Source organism: Sceloporus occidentalis, unplaced genomic scaffold (genome assembly GCF_023333645.1).
Source record: "Sceloporus occidentalis isolate IW3139 unplaced genomic scaffold, rSceOcc1.0.p SCAF_5, whole genome shotgun sequence".
Lineage (NCBI taxonomy): Eukaryota > Metazoa > Chordata > Lepidosauria > Squamata > Phrynosomatidae > Sceloporus > Sceloporus occidentalis.
Genome location: NW_028316985.1, coordinates 7,121,558 through 7,148,338, shown reverse-complemented (window position 1 = coordinate 7,148,338; position 26,781 = coordinate 7,121,558). Strand labels below are relative to the sequence as shown.

General features: G+C 39.9%; 1 protein-coding gene and 1 long non-coding RNA gene across 3 annotated transcripts in view; both read left to right on the top strand.

Moving 5' to 3' along the window:
* The window catches only part of ZNF654 (zinc finger protein 654), a 29,792-nt gene extending 22,790 nt beyond the window's left edge, over positions 1-7,002 (top strand). For both annotated transcript variants that reach the window (XM_089527474.1, XM_089527473.1), the window contains exon 9: positions 985-7,002. In XM_089527474.1, the coding sequence (XP_089383600.1) occupies positions 985-992 (8 nt within the window). In that variant the 3' untranslated portion in view covers positions 993-7,002. The remainder of the gene's footprint in view (positions 1-984) is intronic.
* A 3,936-nt stretch (positions 7,003-10,938) lies between these two features.
* Positions 10,939-26,577, top strand: LOC149311617 (uncharacterized). The gene is made up of 4 exons (XR_016281470.1): positions 10,939-11,045; positions 21,133-21,265; positions 23,120-23,187; positions 24,828-26,577. It is a non-coding gene; the product is annotated as an uncharacterized LOC149311617 (long non-coding RNA).
* Positions 26,578-26,781: the final 204 nt, after the last annotated feature.

Sequence of the window (26,781 nt, the reverse complement as noted above, 5' to 3'; positions counted from 1 at the left end):
AGAGGTTTTAATCACTTTCCACAGACTTCATTAGTTAAGAAGGTTCTAACACTCCTAGGTTAATAACTGTTATCTAATCCTTAAATGTGGGATATCTGTGTTTTGCACGGTAGGGATGCAGTACTCTTTTAAAGAGTCTCCTGGTACAGACATGGTCTTTCTTCTAATGGTGTATTCACAATTGCAAGTCTTATATTGGGTCCCCAGTTTTGGTCTCCTTCAGCACTTGAGCTACTTAATTTCAGAGTGCTGATTTTGTTTATTCCCAGAGGGGCAGCCATGCAAAGCTGTTGCAGAAAGAGCCAAGTTTTGTGGCACCTTGCAGGATAATAGAATTTTTATGGCATACCTTTTTGTGGTTTTTATATCTGAAGAAGACTAGATCCACAAGAACGTATGGTGCCACAAAACTCTTGATTTTTCTGCAGAGCATTTAACAGATTGCATACTAGCAAGATTACTTTGTTTACTCTGTCTCATCTCTTTCTACCACTATTTAAAAATAACCTGGGGAAATTTGTCTTGTATTACTCTGTTTAATTTTACACTGATGGGTCAGACTACCTCCATGTTTACTTTGTTGCTATGAACATATATGTACTAAAAAGAGGTGAAGCCCATGTATGTTCATGTGTAAACATCATTAAGTGTAATATAGCACTGAGCAAACATGGAAGAACCAAAATGAACATATAGGTTCATGCTTAAATGTTTCAGAAATCATTATATGGCTGTAGATTAGTTGGGAGTTCAGGTGAATTACTTGAATATATTTATATATTTCCTGTGTTGTGAGCTTCCATTTATTGCCTGTCCACCTCGAGTTTAAGTAAGAAAACAAACTAATATTTGGAAATAGGCTCTTAGATTTGGTTCATGATACAGTGAAGCAAGGGTTTTTTTAATGTTGAGAATTGTTACATATCTCAGTTCCAATATGGAACACAAATGCAGAATACTAACCAGCATAATCTGTTTTTACAGGTGCCTGATCAAATGCTGTAAGAAGACTTCTCAGTTTGAGGAGTGTGTGATGGAACACTACAGTATTCTGCATCAGTTTGCTTTTCCCTTGTTGGCCTTAATTATAAAGAAATTTGAAATTACTAAAGAAAATTATGACCTTGTTCAGGTCAAAGCACACTTGGGTCAGAATCAAATGTTAGTAGGAACTGTGCAGAGTTTGGATCCAGAAAAACTGTGTTAAAGCCCCCAAAGTACCAGTTATCTAGAAGCCACAAGGTCCCACATGAAATCCCACTGTAGTATGTTCAGTGTGCAATAGCATACTGAATAGTTTTCATGCTGAGTGGTAACTATTTCCCTACAGAGAAATGAAAGTGGTATATGCTCTTTTCTGATTGTGCATATTCAAAGGAACTTTGTCCCTTATAAACAAACAGTTTAAATGAAATGTATAAACTGTCACTGGCTGTATAATTTTGAAGAATTAAGTCCTGTTTGTAGAGGTTACTTATTTGCGCTTTGGCGTAGCTTGTACTTTGGAAACAGAACAGGTGAATGTACCAAAAGGTCAGAACTGGACAGTTTGACCTAGTAAAGATGTTCAGGCATGCATTAAGAATGAAAGCATTCTCAGTCTGATATTCCCAAACAAAAATAATGCAGGCTCCAAATTAAGGGTCATAAAAACTTTTTAAAAATGTATCCTGATTTTATGAATAAAAAATACTTTAATCCATAATTTGTATACGGATTACTGAATCTGAAAAACGACCTCAGATTTGTTCCCTCACATACAGTTTTTACACAACTTGCTTTGATGTTCTGTGCTGTAATATTTGATTGAATGAAATGATCCTGCAGAGTAAACAAGGGGTTAAAGTTTTCTAATAGACTTTCAAAATACATTAATTCAAACACAATCAATTCAAAAGCACTAAAAGAAACTGCACTGCAAAATCAGCATCCGTGCTTGAAGCTGAGTAACATCTGAATTGATAAAATACTGAATTTGTGAAAAAAAACTGTATGTGCTTTTACTGTGTTTTTCAAATTCAGCACTCAAAAAAACCCCAGCTACAGTATTGTAAAAGGTTTTTTCATACCAAGCCTATGTAATTAAGTCATATTCAAAGAACAATTCAGATTCAGATAATACAGTACATTCAAATAATTAAGCTACATAGGACGCACTAAATTTCGTTTAAAAACAACAACAGCCTGAGGCACAGAGAAGATCTGAAAAGAATTCATGTGCAGTGAGAACTAGAATATATACCGTATGTCATATTGAACATAAAGTTTGAGGCATAACAATAAATGCTCATGTTGGGTAGGCCCCTGAAATTTGGAGCATACAACTTTTAATTTTTGTCAGTTAATGTGGCTGATAACCTTTTAAAATATGGTTTCCTGTACTGAAGGTGTTAGGATAAAGGAGGGAAAACAAGACTCACAAGACTGCCAAACATAAGGAATAAAAATACCAGGCAGAACCATAACTTTATACCCATATTGTATCACTATAAGAAGATAGCACTCAAGTTTCATAATGAAACACTTGCTTTTAATTCTTAAAGATTCTTATAAAATCTATTGGTTCACAATTCTCATGGTAAAACAAATTCCAGGAATTCCTTTTGCAAAACTGCCTGTAAGAATGACTTGCACCGTGCCTTGAGAGGTGAAGCTTTAATCTCCTCACCCCTTACATAGCATATGTAAAGGCAGAGGATTCAAATCCCAAAAGGCCCCAGTGAATTTTCTTTGGAAAAGAAACCATTGCAGAAGCTATAACTCTCATGAAAGGCAACATGTTAAGAAGTCTTGGTTGGTTTTTTGTGTGTGTGTGTGTGTGTGTGTGTGTGTGTGTGTTTTCTTTCATATTGCAGAGATTTGGATTCATTAGGATGGATTTACAAATTTTCCAAACCTGAATGGTGATGGTGTGTGAGATATTAATGGGGTTTTGGCCATTTCCAGCACAGTCCTATACATTTTAACTCAGAAGTAGATCCTACTGAGTTGAATGGGGCTTGTTCCTAAGAAAATGGGTATGTGATTGCTGCCTTAATTTTGTTGGATCACTTCTAAAGAAACACACACCATCACCACCACTGTTGCCTAAAAGTATTAAGGTATTAAATTATTCTGCATTAAAACAATGTTTTAGACTAATTCTGGACTGCTTTTGGTGTCTACAACACCAAAAAATACTTCTAATAGGCCTGCACATTTAAGGTCATATTCAAGCTTGACTATGCTAATATGTGAACATTCAGCATGAAAATAACTCAAATTATAACATGAAAAGCAGGCTTATTTTCATGCAGTTTTAATAATTTATCCACATGGAGCTCAAAACAAAATTTGCACAAAGATGGTACTTGGGTTCTTAGCTTTTTACCCCTGGTGTCATTAGAGATACAAAATAGTCATTTCTGTATATTTGTACCCATGTACTATAAGCAAAAGTTCTTAATAAAATTTCACATTTTACATTAAAATGGGACTCGCTACCAAATCTCAGTCATTCACTTTGATTTAATTGCAATCTACTTGAAATCTAATATTAGTGAAGACCTTTTCTCCGGTTTTCTGTTCCTAAAAGTGAAAGTTGTGATGAACAACATTTAGGGCTTTAAAATGTCCATGGTCCAATATATTAAATTCAATTTGGCTTCTGTGGAAATTAAACTATGTTCTCAATTTTCAGTATTATTTATATTCAGATATACATGAATTCTTCATGTGTCTTGGCCCCTTTTTACTTATGTTTCATTGCTTAAGCTGCATTTGAATGAAAGAATATTAGTTCTGTGTTTGAGAACTTGGAAATCTGCTTCAGTGGAATCACACAGTATACAAGTGTTTAAAAAGTAGACAGTATCCTATTAGAACTGGATGGCCCTTGCGGTCTCTTCCAACTCTATAATTCTAGAATGTCTCCCCTCCATCTGCATCTAGTGCAGAATAGATTCCCATCACAGCCCCCATAGCTACCCTAAAATATTCTATAACGGGTTATGAATCTTTCTGAAGCAATTTGGTAAAAATGGGCATGGATGGGCAGGAAAGAGGAAGGGTAACTTCTGTTCTGCATGTATGAATGCCACCCTATGAATTATTTCATATGCACAATATAATTGATTTGCTTTAAAATGCAAATTGATTCTGTAGTGCACCATAGCTGAATCATTGCTCTTATGTGTTCTGAGTTGGGTTTACATTTCTATCTTTTCAATTTGAAATTGTATGCATTTCTGACTCCTGTGCATCATTACATGTTGAGTATCCAAAATTTGGGTCACATTTATAAGGCCCTTTCTCAGGAATAAGTTCTCTTTGAAGCTGATGAATTAATTCCCAAAGTGTGTGTGATCACTTGATTTCATTGGCCTATGGCATAAAAACAGTTTTAATAGAAATTTTGTATTGAATATGATTTTCAGTTACATTATGATCTAATGTGCTATGCCATCACACAAGTGCTTAGGATAAATAATACTAATGGAAACACTGTTAGAACATCACAAAACATGGTTTTTATTTTATTTCAATTTTGGGTTTTTTGCATTACAAATTGCAGGTGTAAATGTGCCCACCATGATACCACTTTGAACACACCTGATCTTATCTGATTTCTGAAGCTAAGCAGGTCTTTATTTGGTTAGTAATTGGATGGAAAAGTACCATAAGCTCAAGGAAGATCTAGGAAAGAATCTGGTTTGAAACCCTGGCGAGATATTGCCACTCAGATTGGATAGTACTTGGCTAGATGAGTCAAAGGTCTGACTTGGTATAAGGCAGCTTCCTCTCTTTGGGGTTTCAGGCATCCTAAGATAGGTTTTATTTCAAAATATTCATTATATATTATTTTGAACATTAAAATTGCTTTTAAAGTAACCAGGAGTTGAATAGAATAGCAAGTCCATTGATGAGACAGTGGGCCATCCCAGCACCATTATGCTTACTCTTGTACCCTAGAGGAAAACTTGTTGACTGTGGCCTGTTACAGACTACTAAAATAAAGCTGCTTCGGGTCTCTTTGGAGGTATGCTGTTTAAATGATGCATGCATCCTAAGAATCTGGAAGCTGCACCAAAACTGCACTCCAGTGCTTAGGAATGGAGTGTGGCTTTGGCGCGACCTCCGGACTCTTAGGACCCATGCATCATTTAAATAGCATACCTCCAAAGAGACCCGAAGCAGCTTTATTTTGGCAGCCTATCCCTGGCTATCTTTTTTCCTGGTTGTTCAAGACAGATGCTGCTATCTCTGCTGGGAAAAGAAAAAGTCGTATTGGTAACTTCCAGTAAATAACCTGTGTCCCTATAACGTCTGTTTCTGGACCCTTCCTGATCATACAGAAATGGCTTTAGGGATGCAAAGGCTGAAACCACCAGAGGTGTTTAGAAAAGATGCTCTCTCCCCTTCCCCATCCCTTTAGTGTCCCAGTTTGGATTTGCTGGGGCCAGATCTTTTGCTCCAAGTGTTGGCAGGTGATTATTTGTCTGGTCACATACTCTAAAGTAGGAACAAGCAAGTGTGGGAAGCTATGTTTTTTAATTATTTTTTCCCCGAACACATTGTAGGGGCTGTTGAGAACATTTTGGCCATGATTCTCTTGCCCTGGGCCATCTAGGAGAAGCCTTTTAAAAATACCCAAGAAGTTACTGGAAGTCACTTTCTGTTTGCTAAAAAGTGTCTCTCCTGAGCTTAGAATGTCTCAGCCCCCCTGCCATACTGTGAAAATTCCTTCTATGGTCCCTAGGGAGTATTTGCAGGATAGTTTTTGTTCCCCTGGGGGAACACAGAAATGACCCCAGGGGTCACCCTAGCCCATGGGCTGCAGTTTGCCTACCCCTGCCCTAGAGCATACTCACTGAGATGCAAACATTGTCACAACGAAGCAATATTTAAATTTACGTGTACTAGATTGCACATACGTTCAGTCCAAATATAAAAGTCTGAGTTAAGGCAACTGAAAATTTTAAAATTTCTTCTTGTGGAATGATCTTCTAGCTTCTGCTGTTCTCTCTGCAGCCCTGCTCCTTGTGCATCCCCAGGCCATCTTCTGCTCAAAAGAGAAAGGTCACAGAACAGCAGCTGTTAGTACAATACTTATTATCTAGAAATGTACTGTGAAAGGCGCTAGTCTTTTTTCTCCCTCTTGCTCTCATATTGGAAGAAAATGAGGGTGCTCAGCGCACGACAGCACTACTGGTGAGTTCATTACTGTTTCTGTTTTCTCTTCCTTGTGGATTAAAGCCAAGAAGATAGTATACCGGCATCTTGTTTTGCTCACTTAGAAACGAGTTGTAGTAACAGGAGAATTGTGTACCTTCCTCACAGGTGGACTACACAAGTAGCACATTACATGGCTTACTTCTAGTTCAATGCCTTGTTCAAATGTGACATGATATGGAAAAAAACCACTGTTTGAAGCCTCTCAGTTCATTCTGGCACCAACTGTGCTCACAATTATCAAAAGTTTTTAGTTACTCCAAGATATCCTGTAGTATCTAAAGTAGATCCTGCACAACATTTTCCAAGTCAGAGTCTTTGTAGAATTTGAAAGGCTTCTCAAAAGGACATTGACAAATCTGTTACCATATATATATATATATTTGCTTCATCATAAAGGTCATGTAAACATCTAGTATTGCTCTGTGGGTAACCTTCCTCAGCAACCTGTTTTATAGAACAAGGTGAAAATGGTTATCTGTGGGAAAGGTCACTGGTACTTTGGTTTAGCCATATTCACTAAACACATAGAAGTTGTATAGTTTGGATCATGTATAACAAGAGCGGTACTCCTTGGTTAATGCCTTGGGGTAAGATGAAACTCTTAAAGGGGTGTTTTTTAAAATTTATTTTGTACTGTATAAACACCTTGATAAAATGCAGTGGGTTGCATTCTGGGACTCTCAAGTTTAATTTGTAAATGCTATTATAGGTTCAGCAAGTAAGGAAATTTGTGCTTCCTTCTTGAATGTTAAATTATTTTGCATTTTATATGAGTACAAATTGAAAACTGAGCCATCAAACTGCAATAAATCAACAGTAGTGTTTCATTTTAAACCTTTTGTATTGTAAATAGAATTGTTCAATAAAATATTGTCTGTTATTAAAGATGATTTTATGGTGTCTGATATGAAAGTTGATAATATGCAGTATCATAATGTGCTATCATAATCATATGTATATTAAATGCCTAGATTTGCGCATTGGTCGCTTTCTTGTCTCCCCTATATAGTGTTAACATTGCAGCATCCTCTTTCTGAATATGGATGTTATAAAACAGCTCAATTCTATTTCCCAAAGTCATAATAAGTCCAATTACCAAGACCTAAATCCTCAACTGAGTTCTGGTCTAAGAGATTTATTATGGCTGATAAACCTTTAACAGAAAAATCAATCAGATGCAGACAGGGCAGCTTGTTGGCAGGGCTTTACTTTGTATATATTGTATTACAATATTAATATTAATATTGTAATAGTTTCATTCCTTTTAATTGTCACTTTTGTAAGTTTTTAATTGTATTGTGTTTTTAGACTGTAAGCCGCTTTGAATCCCATTTTTTGGGGAGGGCAAGTGGAGTACAATTAAATATAATAATCATAATCATAATATATAAACTGAGAAAAAAATGTAAATCATGTCACAGTATATAGCCATACTTGCTTTAGATCAGTGATTCCCAAACTTTAGTCCTCTAGGTGTTTTTGACTTCAACTCCTAGAAGCTCCAGCCAACTTGGCCAACAGTCAGGAATCCTGGGAGCTGAAGTCCAAAACATGTGGAGGACCAAAGTTTGGGAACGGCTGCTATAGATGAAGTGAACTCCAATTTATATAAAACTTATGCAATAAGATGTCTATTAATCTTAACCTTAAGATTGTTTTTAGTACAACATACTCGCGGGGCTCTCCATCTGGACTCAATAGGTGCCCAAACTTAGCCCAGCTGGAGTAGATAGGATAAGACTATTTGTTACCAATTTTCAAGTTTTTTCTCAGGTTAAACATTAACAGAGATCACTTGTTCTACACCCAACAAATAGGATGGCCAGAAGTTGCCTATTGTAAGTGACATCCCTTACTTGAGGGCCAGAAACCTTGTCCTCTATGAGCGTTAAACAGGACATGAAAAAATTCCATATTTCTTGGTATCTGTCAAACATGCTGCCCCCGTATTATATACAAAATGTCTGTGTTTGTGTGTATCAAGTATAACTGGTGCCTGTGCTTCCCACTCCAGACCTAGCAATGTGCTCAGCTTGGCAGTGAAAGAAATCCAAAAACATGACTTGGAGATGGCTGTTGACCTGCCATCATAACATTCCCATGGGCTTAGGAGGTCCTGCAGGATTTGGAAACTCACAGGAGCCTGCTCTTTCTAAAACCGGACAATCCTGGGGGGAAAGGAGAACTATTTCAGGGTTGGGGTGAAAAGGAGCCTCCAGATGAGGAAATACAGTCGGTCCTTTTTATACAGTGATTTTTTATACATGGATTCAAGCAGTTTGAAAATGTTAAAAAATTATAAATTTCAAATATCAAACCTTGATTTTCCATTTTTTATAAGGGACACCATTTTGCTCTGTCATTATATTTAATGGGACTTGAGCATCCATGGATTTTGTCATCCACGGGGATCTTGGAACCAAACCCAAGCGTATAACAAGGGTACGCTGTACCAGGTTTTGTTCTTTTACAATCAGGAACTACTGTCACTTTTTCTTCTACGTTTTCTTTTTTGTGTAATTTCTAGGAATGTTTTGAAAGCTTTTTGCCTAGAGAATTTTCATATATTTTTTTTGTGGAGCGTTTCCAAATTTTTGCTGGAACCATCTGAGAATCTTGAACTGAATGGTGGATATTAATTTATAAGCAGAATTCCCATCTTGTCCTGAATGAATGAAAGAGTCTTCCATGAGGTAAAAGTAACTCTATCATCCACTCTGACTATCCAGCCTAAGTTGATGCTGCATTAAAAACCCAGGCTATGGGAGACTTACCTTTCTTCCAGTTTTGCCACTCATGTTTCAGTGACAGAAACTAGGTCAACCTTCTCATCAAGGATGAATTATTTATCCATCTGTAGATTTTGGTTTGGACTGAACTGGTTCATACTCTCCAACATTTCACAGACCGAGCAACATCATAGTTTGGTCAAGATGGCAAAGGCTATCAGTGAGGAAGGTCAGCCAAGCTAGGAGAGGCTGCAGCGGTTTGCTTTTGCCTGAGTAGACTATAGGGAAAAGCAAGATTTGCCCCCCTATAGCCTCTCCCTCTGCTGAGTTAATCAATTACAAAGTACTTCGGTACTTGGGCCGAAGCTAACAAAATGGGAATTCTGCTAATGTGGTCCACTGTACTCACTTAGCAAATAAAACCCATCTTAAAATAGGCTTCTCATATTCCAGCCTCTCAGATCCAGAAATCTAATATGATGAACAATGGCACCTTTTCATCCTGGAGAGAAGTGACCAGTGGGGTCCCACAGGGCTCTGTCCTGGGCCCAGTGCTATTCAACATCTTTATCAATGACTTGGAGGACAAAATTGGGGGCATACTTATCAAATTTGCAGATGACACCAAATTAGGAGGAATAGCTAATACTCCAGAGGACAGGATCAAGATTCAAAATGACTTGAATAGCTTAGAAAGCTGGGCCAGAGCTAACAAGATGAAATTCAACACGGAGAAATGTAAGGTACTGCACTTAGGGCAAAAAATAAAATGCACAGATATAGGATTATGGGGGACACCTGGCTGAATGAAACTACATGTGAAAGGGATCTGGGAGTCCAAGTAGACCACAAGTTGAACATGAGTCAACAGTGTGATGCGGCAGCTATAAAGGCCAATGCTATTTTAGGCTGCATCAATAAAAGTTTAGTGTCTAGAGCAAGGGAAGTAACAGTGCCACTCTATTCCTATTTGGTGAGGCCCCACCTAGAATGTTGTGTCCAGTTCTGGGCACCACAATTCAAAAAGGACATTGAGAAACTGGAGCCATGTGTCCAAAGGAGGGCGACAAAAATGGTGAAGGGTCTGGAAACCATGCCCTATGAGGAACGACTCAGGGAGCTGGGGATGTTTAGCCTGGAGAAAAGAAGGTTAAGAGGTGATATGATAGCCCTGTTTAAATATTTGAAAGGATGTCATATTGAAGAGGGAGCAATGGATGCAAGCCACAGGGGAAAATATGTAGGACATTACGCCAAAAAAGGCCAATCCCCTCAGAATGGCCAATCCCTGCTTCCTCGCCATGCTCACAATGGAAGGGACTTTGGGATTCCTCCTGGAGAGGGTTGGGAATGTAGGACCTGTCCTGGGAAAGGGGCACACATGCCTTCTTCCCAGATTGTAAACCTGAGGGCAGGGAACTGTCTAATAAACAGCATTTCTAAAGAGCAGGGTATAAATACAATTAATAAGTAATTCCATCTAATGGAGGCATGTCAGTTAAAGCAGTGCCCTAATAATAATAATAACAATAACGATGACGATGACGATGATAATAATAATAATAATAATAATAATAATAATAATAATAATAATAATAATAATAATAATAATAATAATAATAATAATCCTATTTACCCATTCCGCCCTCACGCTGAATCCAGACTCCTGGATTTCCTTTTCCCCCGTCCCTTCCCTCACACTGGATCCATCCACCGGGATTTCCAACCTCCCCTCCCCTCTCCTCTCTCAGGCTCCCTGGAGGAGGAGGAGGAGGAGGAGGAGGAGGAGGCGTTCCGGACAGCTCCTCCCGCCAATCCCCTCATCGCCACGCCCCTCTCCTATCACCTGAGTGGCTCCTCAGGGAGAGGGCGTGGTTTCCCCGCAGTCCCCTCCTCCCCATCGAGATTGACCAATCGGATTCCAGGAGCCCCGAGGAAAGCGGGCGTCCAATGAGAGCCCAAAGGAGAGAGGTGAAGGACAGGCGCTGCAGCCAATGGGAGGAAGCGGCCGTTGAGCGGCTGAAGCGAGGAGGGAAGATGGCGGCGTGAGGGGAGGAAGCGGAGCGGGAGCCCAGGGCTGCGGCCCGAGAGGCCTCCTCTCAGGTGAGCGCTGGCGGTCGGGCGGGACAGGAGGAAGGGCTTCTCTCGGGCGCACTCTCCGGGACCCTCTCCCAGGGCCTTCCTGGGCGCAGAATCCCTCCCTCCCTCCCTCCCGAACCCTGTAAGACCCGCCTTGTTCTCTGGGAGCGTCTCCGCTGCGGGGATAATGCGGGTTGGCACCGATTTAACCGCCGCGGGGCCTTGGGATCTGTAGCGTTTGATAAGGCCCTTAGCCTCCTCTGAGGCACGCGGCTTTGACCGCCATGGCTCCGCTCTATGGAATGTCGGGACTTGTAGTTTGGCAAGGTCTGTAACTGCGATTCCTGCATCCTGTGGGATCTTGGGATCTGTAGTTTGAAAGGCCCTTAGCCTTCTCTGAGAGCATCGCTTTAGCTGCCATGGCCCCATCCTTTGGGATCTGTAGTTATACAAGGTCCTTAACTTTCTCCAAGGGCATTGCTTTAGCTGCCATGGCTCCATCTGTGGGACCTTGGGACTTGTAGTTTGCCAAGGTCTTCATTCACCCTTTTAACTTCTATGCCTGCATCCTGGGGATCCTGGGACTTGTAGTTCCAGCGAGGCCCTTAGCCTCCTCTGAGGGACGCTGCTTTAACTTCCATGCCTCCGTCCTGCAGACATCTTGGAACTTGGGCCTCATTCCCACTTGCAGAGAAATCCAAATCAGTGGATCAGTCCCAGATCAGATCATGGTTCCCGCTGCGTTTGCCGCATTGTCTGCCATGCAGTCGCCTCAAAACAACCCACTTGTGGTTCCCCTTCACGCATGAATCGGTCCCACTTAAACCCACTTGTGGCTCACGCTGGGAAACTAATCGGTTTGAATAGTATTGGTTGTTCCACCTGTTTCCGCTTTACTGCATCTCATAATAAACCGGTTCCCGACCCTTGCGCTGGAGTGATCCATTTAAGACTGAATTGTGAGACGTAATCCGATCCGCTGGTGGATCACACTTGCGCAGAATCGATTCATCGAAAAAGACACGGGGAACATCAGTGTCAGAAAGATGTGGTTAAATGGGTCTGGCGTGTTCCCTGCTCTCCGAATCGCTTCAAGTGGGAACCAGGGTCATTTGAACCGGTTCAAACCGATTTGCAATCCAGTTTAAAAGGTAGTGGGAATCAGGTCCTAGAGAGCTCCTGGGTCTTAGCTCCTTCCAGAGGCAGGTCTGTGGCTAAAAGACCCCACAAGTCCCTTAAAGAGATCAGTGAATAACGAAAGGTGAAAAATCAAAGGAGAATACCTTTCGACAAGGCAGAATTAGGGCCCAAGCAGACAGGCCAAAATAAAGCTGCTTCGGGTCACTTTGGAGGTATGCTGTTTAAAGGATGCATGCCTCCTAAGAGGCCAGAAGCCGCACCAAAGCCATGCTCCAGACCTAAGGACTGGAGTGCTGCTTTGGTGCAGCTTCTGGCCTCTTTAAGATGCGTGTGTCATTTATTTATTTGTTTGTTTGTTTGTTTAGGTATTTATATCCCGCCCTTCAGCCCTAATGGCTCTCAGGGCAGCTTACATTTATTATTATTTTTAACCAGACAGTTCCCTGCCCGCAGGCTTACAATCTAAAAGACACGACACAAAAGGAGAAGGGAATGGTGAGGAGGGGAGGGGATCAGGTCCAGCATTCTTCTCTCCCTCTGAGGCCTGGACCAAGGCAGATGGACCGGAGGGAGGGCTCTGCTTCTTCCAGGCAGGCCTGGTGGAGCTAGACTGCCTCTCTCCCCTTCAAGATGGAGGCTGAAGGGAGGGCTAGTCTTCTTCCAGGCAGGCAGTTGGAGTTAGCCTGCCTCTCTCTCCCTTCAAGATGGTGGCTGAAGGCTGGTTGGTGGCTAAACAGCATACCCCCAAAGTGACCCAAAGCAGCTTTATTTTGGCCTGTCTGTTCAGGCCCTAATTCTACCTTGTATTATTATTATTATTATCATCTATTGTTTTATATGCATTTTGTAGAATGTGTGCCATTGGTAGGTTTCATTTTTATCGATTTTGTTGTCTGCAGGTACAGCGCTATATAAATAAAGTATAATGTTAATAATAATAAGAGCGAGGAGCGCCCTGATCGCACTCTGTAAAGACGCCAAGGGCTGCCAAAGAGGAGGAGGCAGGTTAGTTCTTCCAGATTTAACACTTGTCTCGCCCAGAAAGAGAGTTTAGGGTTTTTAGGGGATTGGGACAGCCCCAACTTATCTGCTCCATCAGACGCTAGGACCAGGATTCCTTTAAGAGGCTGCTTCAACTGCCCTGGCTCAGAGAGAGGAACCCTGGGAACTGTAGTTTGGTGAGATATTTACCCTTCTCAGTCAGAGAGCTCTACAGCTCCCATGATCCCCTAGCACTGAGCCAGGGCAATTAAAGAGGTCTCAAACTGGATTATTTCTGCAGTGTGTTTTGGACCTATGTTGCAGGAGGGTAGATTTCAACTGAACAGTAGAGGAAATGTCTCAATGATAAGAGTGGTTTGGCCGTTGAGCCACTTGCCTAAAGGGGAGAGGGGTCTCCTTGTCTGGACACCCTCAAACAGAAGCTGGGCAGCTTCTTTATTGGTGTACTCTAGCTGGAGTTCCTGCCCTGAGTAATGGCTTAGGAGGCGCCTTCCAGCTCTATAGCTGTGTGATCTGATGCCTTCTGGAAAGTGCCCTTTCTTGCTGCTCTCGCTGTATTACAGAAATGCCATAGTCCTGAAAAGTGGGGGGTGATCTGTTGCTCTTCCTGTTTGCAGAGAAGGCTCCTACCCCTTTCCTGCTTTCACAAATGCATTATTAAAAGATATGCCAGCTTTCCTGATCAACTACATGTTTTTGAAATCATTAAAAAACCACACCCGTTATTTGCTCCTGGGCAGTTCTCTGCCTCCTGCTTGGATATTTATTCCATTGCTGTCTGTCCCACCTTTTGCCCCTTCTTGAATTGAGCAAGGAAAGTTGTCTGGTCCTCTCCTTTTATACCTTTATCTTTTTGGAGCTGAATGTTCTGTTAGTTCTTCAAGATTTAACACTTGTCCAGCCTGGGAAGAGAATGTAGGATTTCCAGGGGACTGGGACAGGTCCAAGTATCCTATGTATAGGCATGTGGAGACAGACATGCCCCTTTTCATCATTTCCAGAATGGTAATCAAAGTATCAACCCATCTGCAGTGCAATATAATAGACCATCTTGTGGGTGGGGAGCACTGAAACATCTAGCATGAATGAAGTGACAGATCTAATGCAGAATTGTTTGTGAGCTTCAGCAGATGGCCCTGGAAAGCATTTTGAATGTATTAATTCAAATATACTGTATTCACTATTATATGCTCAGAGCAGCTGCATCTATTCAAGCCGATATTGCTGAAATATTAAACCACATACTTCTGAATTCTGTTAATTTAGTTGCCAGAGTGACTTTGAATAGAGAAGGAAAAGCTGCAGAGATAAAAGGACCTGTTCAAAGTGTGTTATATGCCAGATTACTTTACTGGCCAAGCCAAAAAGAAAGGCCAGTCACCAGTTCTTGTCCTTGTTAGGCAATTCCTTTGAAGATTTATGAGAGAAGGGCTAATAAGAAGTATGCAGATGTGGGTGCCATGATTTATGTAAAGGCATCCTGGAAAGAGTATCTTCTAATGACATTACACAGAACTGTACTTGACTATACTTCTCTAATAAAAAGAGTACAAAATGTAGAGGGGTGTATGTGTGTGTGATGTCACTGAATGCTGCTATTCCAGGATGCCTTTAAACCGATGGTCCCAAAACTTTTTTGGGCCACCACTCCCTTTTCCTCTTGGGTGACAACCCTAGCACACACAAACACCCCATGTATTTCTTGATGTTAGGTCTACTCTTCATTTCCACTTTTCCACAGAAATATGTTTGGTTAGCCTTTCTTTGGCTTTTCTGAATTTAGTTCCATCTACTTTAAAAAGGAGCTGATCCCATCCTGCTTCCATCTCTCTTTTCCTGTCTTTGGAAAGGAGCACAAATGACATTTTACAGAGATGATGGCTTCTGTATTGTTGTGCCTGGGCTTAGGTCCAAGTCTACTGCAATGTCTGTGGGTTTTTAAAAAATGAGAGTGAAGTAAATTCTATCACTTCTTGAAGCTCTTTAGTTACACACTGTTGTTTACTCTCTATAAATAGCAGAACAAACCCCTTTAAAGGCCTTCTTGGTGGCTTTTCCCAGATTTTGGCACTCTCCCAGTGCCAAATGCTTGCACCTTGCAATTGAAAAGTTTTCTCTTCTAACAGTCTTTTAGTTATTAATTGCAGCAATTTTAATCATATTCTGTCTTGTTCGTTTTCATCTTCTGTTCAATGAATTGTTAAATAATTTGTTTTAATTTAGTAGATTACTGGACTTGCATTTTGGAGTAGCTTTTATATACAAATAGTTTTGTATTTGAAACTGTATTGGTATTAATATTTTCTAAGCCTCCTTGAGTCCAAGTATTGGGGGAAAGTGAGATGTAAATGAATAAAGAGCCAGACTCATGATTTGAGTGTTGGACCAGGGTTTGAATCACTCTTCAGTCATGGAAGCTCACTGCATGTCTCTTGAGCATTTTAGACTCCCTCAACCTTTAAAGAAGGCAATGGCAAATCTCCTGAAGAAACCTGGCCAAGAAAATCCTGTGATAGTCACCAAAGCCTGAATTGATTTGGAGGCACCGAACAATAGCAACCATGTCATATTTTCATCTGGTAGGCTATAATATGAAGTGTACTTGATATAAAAATAATACGGAGTAGGAAGATAATTTATCTTTTGAGTCTCGTTTTTATTTTAATAATAATAATAAAACAAATTTATTTATATCCCGCCCAATCATATGGAATCCGGGTGGGTTACAACAATTGAGGAGTACAATAGCAATAGCAAGTACATTTCTATACTGCCTATCAGTACACTCGGGCATTCCCTAAGCGGTTTACAAAGTGTAAACTAATTGCCCCCAACAGTCTGGGGACTCATTTTAGCCACCTCAGAAGGATGCAAGTCTGAGTTGAGCTTGAGCCCTTTCGCTGGTATTGAATTCGCAGCCTTGTGTTTGTGAGTGAGTGGCTGCAGTACAGGCATTTAACCACTGCGCCAACACACAATTCAAACAATATGAAAATAATACATTACAAATCAACAAAGGTCATAATTAATCCCTTCCCTCCCCAGCACAACTCCACTCAACTAATATTAAATAAATTAAAACAAAATACAAACATTAGCTTACTTGCAAATTAGCTTACTTGCTGTTCACCGCTATGATCTCTGGAATAGCGGTATATAAATAAAATAAATTATTAAATTAAATTAAAATTATATCATAATACTAACATAAAAAGGAAGAAAGTATGAAAAAATACAAATTACAAAATACATAGCATAATAATAGTTAAAGTATAACATAGCATATAATCAGCTAACAATAATCGACTAGCTAGAAGGGGACATATATATATATTGTTTTAATTTATTTAATATACTAAATATCAAGCAACAGTAATACAGTTATAACAAGGACGATAGTCCATGTATCCTCAAAGACATTATAAAATACAATTCTTTGTAATTAATAAAAAAACAACTAATTAGTTCAAGGCTCAATAGAAAGTCAAACTTAGTTTCCACGTCTGCCTGCCTCGCAGTGGACTTCCACGGGAATGCAGATGTCAATGTCCATGCTCCTCTATTTGGGTGATGGCGAGGTGATTCTAGAGGGAGCATCAAGAGTACTAAAATCTGGTTATGGGTCTCCTTAGGGCCACATAGAAGGCCCTTGTTGGTGCTGAACAAGGAGCAAAACTTCAGGAACATATTCTCCTCTCCAGGCTGATGATAAGTCTCAGTATCTCTCCGCCGCCTGGGCCACAGGTGATTGGTGGTGTGGGTGGCGGGGAAGGCAAAGGCGGAGGTTTTAAGGCCTCCGCCATGCCAACGCTCCAGGAGCCAATGTTAAGGTGGTGGGAGTGGTCTTTATGTCCTCCTCATATGTCCTCCGCTTGGACACACCCTCCTCGCTCCAGCTGTGCTGCTGCCTTGGTCCTGGATGTTAAAGGGGCAAGGGGCACTCTCACTGCCTCCGTTGAGTTGCTGGGCTTGATAGTACTGGGGTTTTGTATGTCAAATTTAAAAAACAGGAAATGTAGCATAGCTATTCTGGAAATCAGTTTGCTTTACAAAATAGTCCTGTTCTTTATGCAAGAACATGTTTGTATTGTAACAGTTAGTTAATCTATCAGACTGTTTGCTGCTTGGGAGAAGGAGGAACTGAAGAGTCCTGTTACAAACCTAGTGAGTAGGAAGCCTTAATCAGGTTTATTGTAATAATTTCACTGTTGACTGATTTTTAAGATTCCTTACTATCCTGTTATTTGGTTTGAAAATTGCTTTGCACCCTTCACCTTCTGTGGCTATTTGGTGGTAGTTGTTGGTATTCGTCCCATTGAAAATCAGGTGTAATTTTGTTCAGAAGTAAATATCTCAAGAGATGTAAAGGTGACTAGAATAGAAGTTTTGTACCTGGTGAGTCTTCCCTCGCTGCTCTTTCATTAAATAGGTATCTGAAATATCCAGTTACAATAATTTATCATGGGAATTGTAAGCAATTGTAAGTGGTACAACCTTGGCTTTAAAAATCATTTAATCAGGAGTCAGTGCGATTTGATTTGAAATGTAAAATCTCTGGGCAGGGTGTTGTGAAAATTTAAGGACAAGCTTCACTATATGTGTTGGCTGGAAAGAGCAATAAACCTAAAGAGCTAAGACTTGCTGAGTGTGCTGATTTCCCCTCTTGCCTTTGAAGATAATTCCGCATTGCAGGAGCATGATAATAAGGACCAGAATGCTCTAGCTTGTACATATTGGGGATGTGTGTGTTTTAATTGTGTAAGCACTGTATAATGAAGCGGACTTGCAGGCAGGCCATCCATCATTCTGCTCCTGGGTTTGTCAGCTTTGCATCTTTGAGACCTGACTCCATCTCCTTCAGTGGAGCTGAAGAAAAAAAATCAACCCTCCGATTTCCTGATTACATGAATCTGAAGACATTTACTTCTTTTACCAAGAATTAAGATTACTTGATGAGACAGACATCAGTTGCATAAGAAGTCATCCTTTTCTGCATTTACGGCTGCATTCATTTTTATAACGGTAAATGGGTTTAAATGTTGGATGGAGTTACGCTTCCCTTGAGGGCTTGCAGTTTGGATGTACTTCTGGATTCAGCCTTGAGGCTGGAAGCTTATCTGAAGGACTGTTTTCTCCCATATGACCCTACCCATGTTTTGAGAGCTTCAGTTCTGCCCCATCGCTTTCATAGGTACCTCTTGTGGGAACATAGGAGAGTGCCTTCTTAGGGACTGCCCCAGACTCTGGAACTCTCCTTTATTTAGGTTGGAGCCCTCCTTGTTTTCCTTCATAGATTGATGGAGACTTTTTCCTGCCTTGCAAACCTTTGAAGACTCATTGTTCATCAAGAAACAGCCTTTAGTAATGTACTACTGCATGGAATCCCCCCCCCCTTTTTTTTTTAAATTGGCATGTTTTAAAATTGCTTTTAATTCTACTGATGTTTAATTTAATTATATTTTAACTTTTATAGGAGTTAAACTTTTAGCTGTAGCTGTTTTAAGGTGTAGAATGCAAATATATAGCTGTGTTTCAGTGTGTAGTGAGATCTTGTTGCACATTTGAGACAAACTGAAAGAAAGCAGTTGGCAGCATAAGCTTTCGTAGACTTAAGTCTACTTCCTCAGATGCATTGGTGGTCTACAAAAGGTCAAGCTGCTAACTTGTTACTTTCAGTTAGTCTCAGATGTGTTACAATAACTCTACATAGTCTTAAGTTTTGTAAGTTGCCTTGAATAGGCTAGGAGAAAGGTGGCAAATAAATAAGTTGTTGTTAGCTGCCCTTGAGTTGGCCTTGACTCATGGTAACCCTATGGATGAGACACCTCCAAGACCCCCTGTTCTCCAGTGCTCTGCTTTAAACCTGCAGGCTCAAGCCTGTGGCCTCTTTGTTTGAGTCTAACCATCTAGAATGAGGTCTTCCTCTGTTTCTACTGCCCTTTTCCAATGATTCATGCTTTCTTATGATGTGGCCAAAGTATGTTGGCCTCGGTTTAGTCATCCTGGTTTCCTGGAGGAGTTTGGGCTTGATCTGTTCTAGAATCCATTTGTTTATTGTCTTGCCTGTCCATGGTAGCCTCAGCACTTTCCCCCAGCACCACATCTCAAATGAGTTTATTTTCTTTCCATCGGCTTTCTTCACTGTCACATCAATACATAGGAATAGGTTGGCTTGGACGATCCTCACTTTTCTGTTCAGAATTATATCTTTTACACTTTAGGATCTTGTCCAAATCTTTCATGTCTGCTCTTCCCAATCCTAATCTTTTTTAATTACAGTCAACATTCCAATCAATATTTCATTCCAAATAAGGGAATTCTTTGACTGTTTCAAGTTTTTTATTATTTAGGATTAATTCTTGTATATTCGCCATGGTCATTATTTTTGTTTTCTTGATGTTTAACATGAAGCCTACCTCAGCACTTTCCCCTCTGACCTTCTTCAGGTCTTTGTTGGTTTCTGCTGGTAGTATTGTGTTGTCTGCATAATTTAAACTGTTAATGTTCCTTACTTCAGTCTTCACTCCTCCAGCTTCTGAGTCTAAGTTTGTTCTGTATATAGGTTGAATAAATATGGTGATAGAATGCAGCCTTGCCAGACCCCTTGGCCGACTGGGAACCATTTTGTTTCTCCGTATTCAGTTCTGACTGCAGCCTCTTTTGCAGAGTACAGGTTAAACATCAGGACAATAAAATGTAGTGGTACTCCATTTCCTTGAGAGAGTTCCATAGCTTTCCATGATCTGCTGTCAAAGGCTTTCCTGTAGTAATGAAACTTGTAGATTTTCTTTTGGAATTCTCTCGCATGGTCCGTTATCCGCTTGCGATGTGATCCCTAGTGCCTCTTCCTTTCCTGAATCCAGCTAACACCACTGGGATTTCTTGCTCCATGTATGGTAGGCGTCTTTGCTGCCCAATTTTGAGATTACCAATAGTCAAAAGCAGAATATGAATGAAAAATACGTTCATTTAAACATTGTGTTTCTGGGTATTCTTAAGCGAGGAACTTTGCTGATTTTTGCCTTCATATTAAATGCATTTTCTTGCTTTATGTGGTGGCCCTTGTGGTCTCTTCCAACTCTATGATTCTATGGCCTGCAACTCTAAAGATGAGGTAAGAGGATGAAGACCAATATGTCTCCAACAATATGTCTTGTTGAAATGTGGCAGGAAGTCATGACGAACTGCAAGTCTTTTGTTCATGCCCGAGGTTTGGGAGTGCACATGGCTCTTTCAGATGCACGTTTTACTGAGGAGAATAGTGGTGTCCACGGCCAGATTGAGAGGGGTATGCAAATTATGATTTGCCACAGACCATGATTAGAAGCTTCTGGTTGCTTTTGTGTGACAGACGGAGAAAAAGTGTGTATGCTAAGACTAAGAATCTCATTGATTATATTGTTACGGTGTATACAATTAAAGTGTTCAGTAGGCAAAATAAAAGGCTGAAGTAGATGGCCAGAGACATATGTTTAAGTTGTAATAACTTAAATTGTATAATATCATTATTGTTGTTGTTGTTGTTACTGTTTTGAATTTTACTTATAATCTACTTTCCTCTAAAATTTGGGCTCAGGATTGCTTACAAATTAAAATGTTTTAATACATACAAAGGAAACATAAAAATGGAATTAAAACCAGTTTAAGACATCCTGTTAAAAACAACTAAAAGCAATTTAAGAGCAGTAAATCAAAACAGTACAGCATGGTCTTAAAAGTCCTTTCTTTAAAAACCTCAATTTCTCAGAAGATTGTAAAAATAAAATCTACAACCAACCAAACTTGGTTTGCCAGTGGGAAAGACCAAGGAGCTGATAATCCTGCTCTCCCTACTATTCTCAGAGCCTAGTATCATGGTTTGGTATGGAGTTCTTCAGTTGTTTTGATGTAGGAGAAAGTAATAACTTTTTTTATAAAATGGTTTGAACTTAAGACTTTACCCCCTTCTTTTGTCCCTCCCCACTCCCAGGTCTGTGTATGCACCGTATTGATTGACATGCACCGTATTGATTGACATTCTGAAGAAGAAAACTACACTACCAGAAAGTGACTGTCAAGACTTTATGGTGATAAAATGATCTGTGTAGCTATGGGGAAAAAAGGTAAGTGTCTTCTTGCCATGGAATTGCTTGACCTGCTGCTTGTTGACATTATTGGAATGGAGTTTATGGCTGGCATCCTGTTAGTGACATGTACAGGTGTAATGGAACGTTATGTCTGTGTATGTACTTTTTTGGTAGATAGAGGAGTCCACCAACTTTATCTGCTACAAGGCCTTCCCCAAACCATCTACTTGCCTGTAGCTAGGTGCCCCTCCTCACAGCCATTAACATGGAAGGATGAAAGGCAACTAGGCAACCATTCAGTTGTTTTTTCAGTTGCTTGAAAGGGTGGGGTGGGAAGCATCCTCCAGATGTCTGGGAAGAGGACATCATCTTCCTGGAGATGGCTACAGTAACAGCTAAGTGGCATATTGGCTGTCCCTCATCATCCTCCCATTCTTCCCTGGTCAATGATTGGCCATGGGGAAGGGTGCCCAGCTTTTAGACAGGTAAATCAATCATGGGTGGGGACTCAACTATGGCTGGCAGAACCTTTGTGATCTGCTTTGCAGGATCTTGGCCCATGTTGTGTTTTAATCTGGTTAGAGCATGCCAAGAAAATGATAAATCCCCTGTATGGAGAAGAAGCAGAAATCTTAACAGGAGGTGGATGGAGGAACTGTTTAATTTCCAGTTAGTTTCTCTTCCCCCTGATGAAAAATGACTGATATGTTAGCAATAGGTCAATTTATTAGAGTACTCTACTAATACCTCAACAAGCTACAAATCCCAGGATTCTGTAAGGTGCAGGCATGGCAGTTAGAGTGGTGTCAAAATGTGATAACTTGTGTGAAAGAGACCATACTAAAATCTTTAAAATATATTTTTACAGAATGTTCTTTATTACTTTAAACTTGACTTTAAGCCTGATGCAAAAATCAGTGGTCCTCATCTTTTTCTTTGGAGTACTAATGAACAGAAATATATATTTTTTGAAGTGTTGTTGTCAGTTAGGCTCATTCTCACAATTCTAAAGCAGTAACTAGAAACTTCTCCATCCAGAAAAGGGGCAGACAGTGTCAGGGTATGTCAGTTTGCATACTAAGTTGTGACTGGATGAGGGTATAGCAAAGTGGCAGGTGAAGTCCATGATGGTAAGCCTGCACTGGTAATTGGTCATGAAATCAGCCAATTAGGCCAGGTCGTTATGATAGCCACTTAGCAGAGTATAACTGCCTTGGGAATCTGCTTGGTCTTTTGAGAGCTTATTGCACTCCATGCTGGCCAGGAGCCTGTTGCTCTCCTCATCTCTGGGAAGTATGTTTTCTCTCCTTGCTAGGGAGTTGTAGTACTGCTAGTATGTAAGAAGTTATGCTATGCTGATTTATTTTTTGCATTGTATGTATTTGTGTCTAGCCATATTGCTTAGTTTTTGCTCTGTCTTTTTTGCTTTACACTCTGTTGTGTATTATTGTTGGCTCCATGACTCTGCTGTGATGTTTTGCAATACACCCTAACAGACAGTTCTCGGAAAATTCTTAAATTTGCTTTTTGTTATCTAGTATGATTTTTCACATGTTGGCAATGAGCTGCAATAATAATAATAATAACAACAACAACAACAACAACTTTTATTTATATACCGCTTTTCCTCCAGATCAAAGTGGTTTACATACAGTAAAACTATATAACACATGTCAGATACGATATAAGAACAATTACAAACAATTCAATAAGGAATAATTTTAAAAACAGTAATTAAAACAGTGAAGACTATCAGTTGTGGGTAAGTGTCTTAATCTAGTTGGGGAATACTACGGGAGGGTATGCTAACCGGAAGAGATAGGTTTTCAATGCCTTCTTGAAGGCTTCCAGTGTACAACTTTAATTGCTATTTAATCTCTTCTTACACAGGGAAAAATATTCTTGTGGTTTCACTTGCAGAATTGGAACCTAAGAAACAAGAGTGGTATTACGCAACTGTAAGTATGAAAAGGATGGGTTAAAGCTGAAACACTGTTAATTCTTGACAAATGGGTTTTTAGGTCTCTTGGTGAAAATACGAATATTCTCATAGAAAAGGAATCTAATGTTAGAAATTCTACTGTCCTCTCATGACACATATGTGTAGTCTTGGTTATTTATATTCAAATGATTGGACATCACTAAGTATTGATAGCAGCTTCATAAAACTCTTGTCTGTTACTTGAAGTTTTCCTGAGTCTGTCTTTTTATTCCATTGCAATATTTGGGTCCATATATATTGATGCCTACAATAAGAAGCTCTTGGTCTGTTCTGCATGAGATAGCAGATGAGCTCCAGCTCATCTTAATCACTGCCATACATTGCTACGCGGTTAATAGGGGTCTTTCAGGTGCCACATATATAAAATGTGGACTTCACTTCCATGCTTATCTACCTTCGCTGGCCAAGATTTTCATTTATTTCAACTACTTTTCCACCATGAGGCAATTTTTGTTGGGGGTAAAGATGTGGGAGATTTCCTCTACTCATGAGGCTCAGTAGCGAATGCATGTCAACTGATGAGTTTCAGAGTGAACAAGACCACTGCCATGATTGGCACATGGCTTTTAGGATAAATATAAAAGCAATGTTCCTTCTTTTGGCAATATCTTAAGATTCATCTGCAAAATGATTTTCCCAGAGGTGTTAAATGGTGTTGGGGTGTGGAAAGCCTCGCTGTGTCCACCACGACCACCTGCAGAGTTGAACCATGTCGATAGGACGCCAGGGAGAAGGAATCTGAAGAGATATCTGCAACGGTATTCAGGCCAAGAAGGAAAATGTTCCTTCACCACTGCAAACGGCCTTGAGTTCCTGGCTTGAGAAATAACAACAAGAGCACTTCAAGCCTTCACTCTACACGAAGGCTTTAATAAATAAGTTACTTTGTCAACCAAACAACCATAACCACAAAACAGAGAGGCAGTTACTTTTACACCAACTGTCATATCTGACACTCTCCCTCAGAAGGACTGGCAGCATCAACATTCCATAATTCAAGTGTCAACTGTCAACTGCCACCAGAACTGCAATAGGTTCCACCACAGCTCTATCTTGTGGTCACATACATGTCATTTCCTAACAAATGGCACTTATGGGACTCTTACAGATTGATCTGAAGAAGTGTGCATCCTCGTGATATAACATGTTGGAGTTCTTCAGGTTTTGTTTTGTTTTTTGGCTTTTCACCTCTGTGTCCACCTATTCCATTCTTTGGGGTGGGGGGGTTCTCAGCAATTTCTTGGGTCTGAGTAGGACTTTCAAAAGTTTTTTTTTAAAGAGTTATAGAGTAAGAATGCAAAAGTGTAATTTCAGTGATGCACTGTAACTTAAGATATTTTAGGGGGGGAAATAAAAAAGGAGAGGAAAAAGAGACTTTTTTCCTCTGATATATTTCGGAATTAAAAATTAACCCAGTCAGGGGGTAGGAATAAATTGTTGCAGTTAATGCTGAGACTTGCTAGAAAACAGTTTGGAACAACAGAAACATCATTCAGAAATTACATGTATTACATGTATTAAATATTTATAAAATGTTTGTATATATTACTGCGAAGTTAATTTCACATTCATTATGTTCATTGTGTTTGTTATCAGGTCTTTCGTTTTCCCTCAATTGAAGGCTGATTGTGAAGCTCTACATGAACGCACTTCTGGTGAAGAAAAGTCCTTACTTTGTCACCATAAGAGAAAATGAAGAACCATCACTCTTCTTCTGCTCCAGCTCCTTAACATAAAATTTGACATGTGAAACTTGTATTGTGGAGGGAGGGGAATAATCTTGCCCTTGTGGAGCAATTAAAATGTATAGTTGACATTTCATAGAAATGATGTCAATTGTGCCAGCTTGTTGCTCACTGTTTTTGCACTCTACAAATGTTTGTCCATACATTGAAAGATGAAAGGCTGTTCTGACTTAATAGTTAGCCCCCTTCAGAATACCATAGTTAGAGAACTGCCTACTCTCAACATTGCATTTGGAAAACTTGACAAATTGATAATGTCCTTTGAGCAAGCAGATCTTAATGTATGAAAGATCCCAGCAGAATAATCAGGATATTATATGTGTTCTAAATAATAATTTGTCAAAAGAAAATAAAAAGCTAGGAAAATCCACTAGCAGGGATTATTCTCCTGAAAGGGGCCTGTTTACAAATAGCCTCTTGGTGTCTCTTATTTAGGCAGCTGATACAATAATGGTCATTTTTGTCCACTGTCTTTTAGTCCATCCTTCCTTTTAAAATCAGAATGAACAAACAAAATAACCTGTACGTATCGATCTGCCTAAAGCCTGGAAAAGTGAAATGTTGCTGTAAATTGCTGCTTTTCTAGCAAGTCCTTTCTCACAGGGGTGAAGCCTTGAGGACTTAAAAGCAAGCCCAGGTTCCCTGGGACTTATGTGCCATTCCAGGCATGCTGGGGTATTATTCAGCAGCAAAAAGAGCAATACCTTTCTCCAAGTCAAGCTCTTGCCCAAAGGGAAAAACAGCGAGTATAAAGGTTATGTACTATTTCCCACCACATAGATGAACAAAGTGTAGATGTGCTCAGGAAGGGCTTCTTAAGTAGTTTCCTAGTGGGTATAATCCACAGTTAAGAAGGACACTGTAATTTTAACATGTTTACAGGCTATTCTTTTTCTTTGTTGTGTGTGATTTATACAGGACATTTTCTTTCAGCATTGATTAATAGTTATCTTTCACCACACTTTGCCAGGGTGAGTGGCTTCTTGGGGGGGGGGGGAGACATACCTTCTTATGCTGGATCCTGTAGCCCTTGTAGTGCACCTTACTTAGATTATTAAAATGTGAATGCCAACTGTTGCTTTTTAAACAAAAGTCCTAAATTTGTGTTTAAAATAGGATGACATATAATAATGGTCAGTTACAGCTAACCAAACTTTAAATACTATTTGATGGTCTGCTTAGAATTAGCAAAGGGATTATTTTCTATGAGGGAAAGCAGTAATGCTCAGTTGGAGAACCGATTTCCTGTTCCATGATTGTAAAAATAATTTGAATAAGAGGAGCATGCCACTTGCATGGTGTCACCAGTTGTCATTCTGTATGATAAATAGAGGCACAGAAAATACTTAACAGTGATTTTATTCTGCTTTTTTCCTTCATTGAAAAATCAGATTTTAAAAAGGAATGTTGAAGAGAAAACTGTCAAGCTAGCAAAAATATGTAGCTGCAGAAAATAAGCAAACCTGTGAATGCCTGGTCAGCTAGTGAGCTTGTTGTTCAGATTGACTTTAAAGTATAACGTCATCTCAAGTCAGATGGAAGTTCCAAATTTAAAGTAACTGTATAACCTTTTAGAATGTTCTGAAGGACTATCTATTGAATCAATGGCCTGTTACAGACAGCCAAAATAAAGCTGCTTCGAGTCACAGTGGAGGTATGGTGTTTCAATGATGCATGCGTCCTAAGAGTCCAGAAGCCACACCAAAGCCACGCTCCAGTCCTGAAGGGCTGGAGCATGGCTTTGGCACAACTTCTGGACTCTTAGGACGCATGCATCATTGAAACACCATACCTCCAATGTGCCT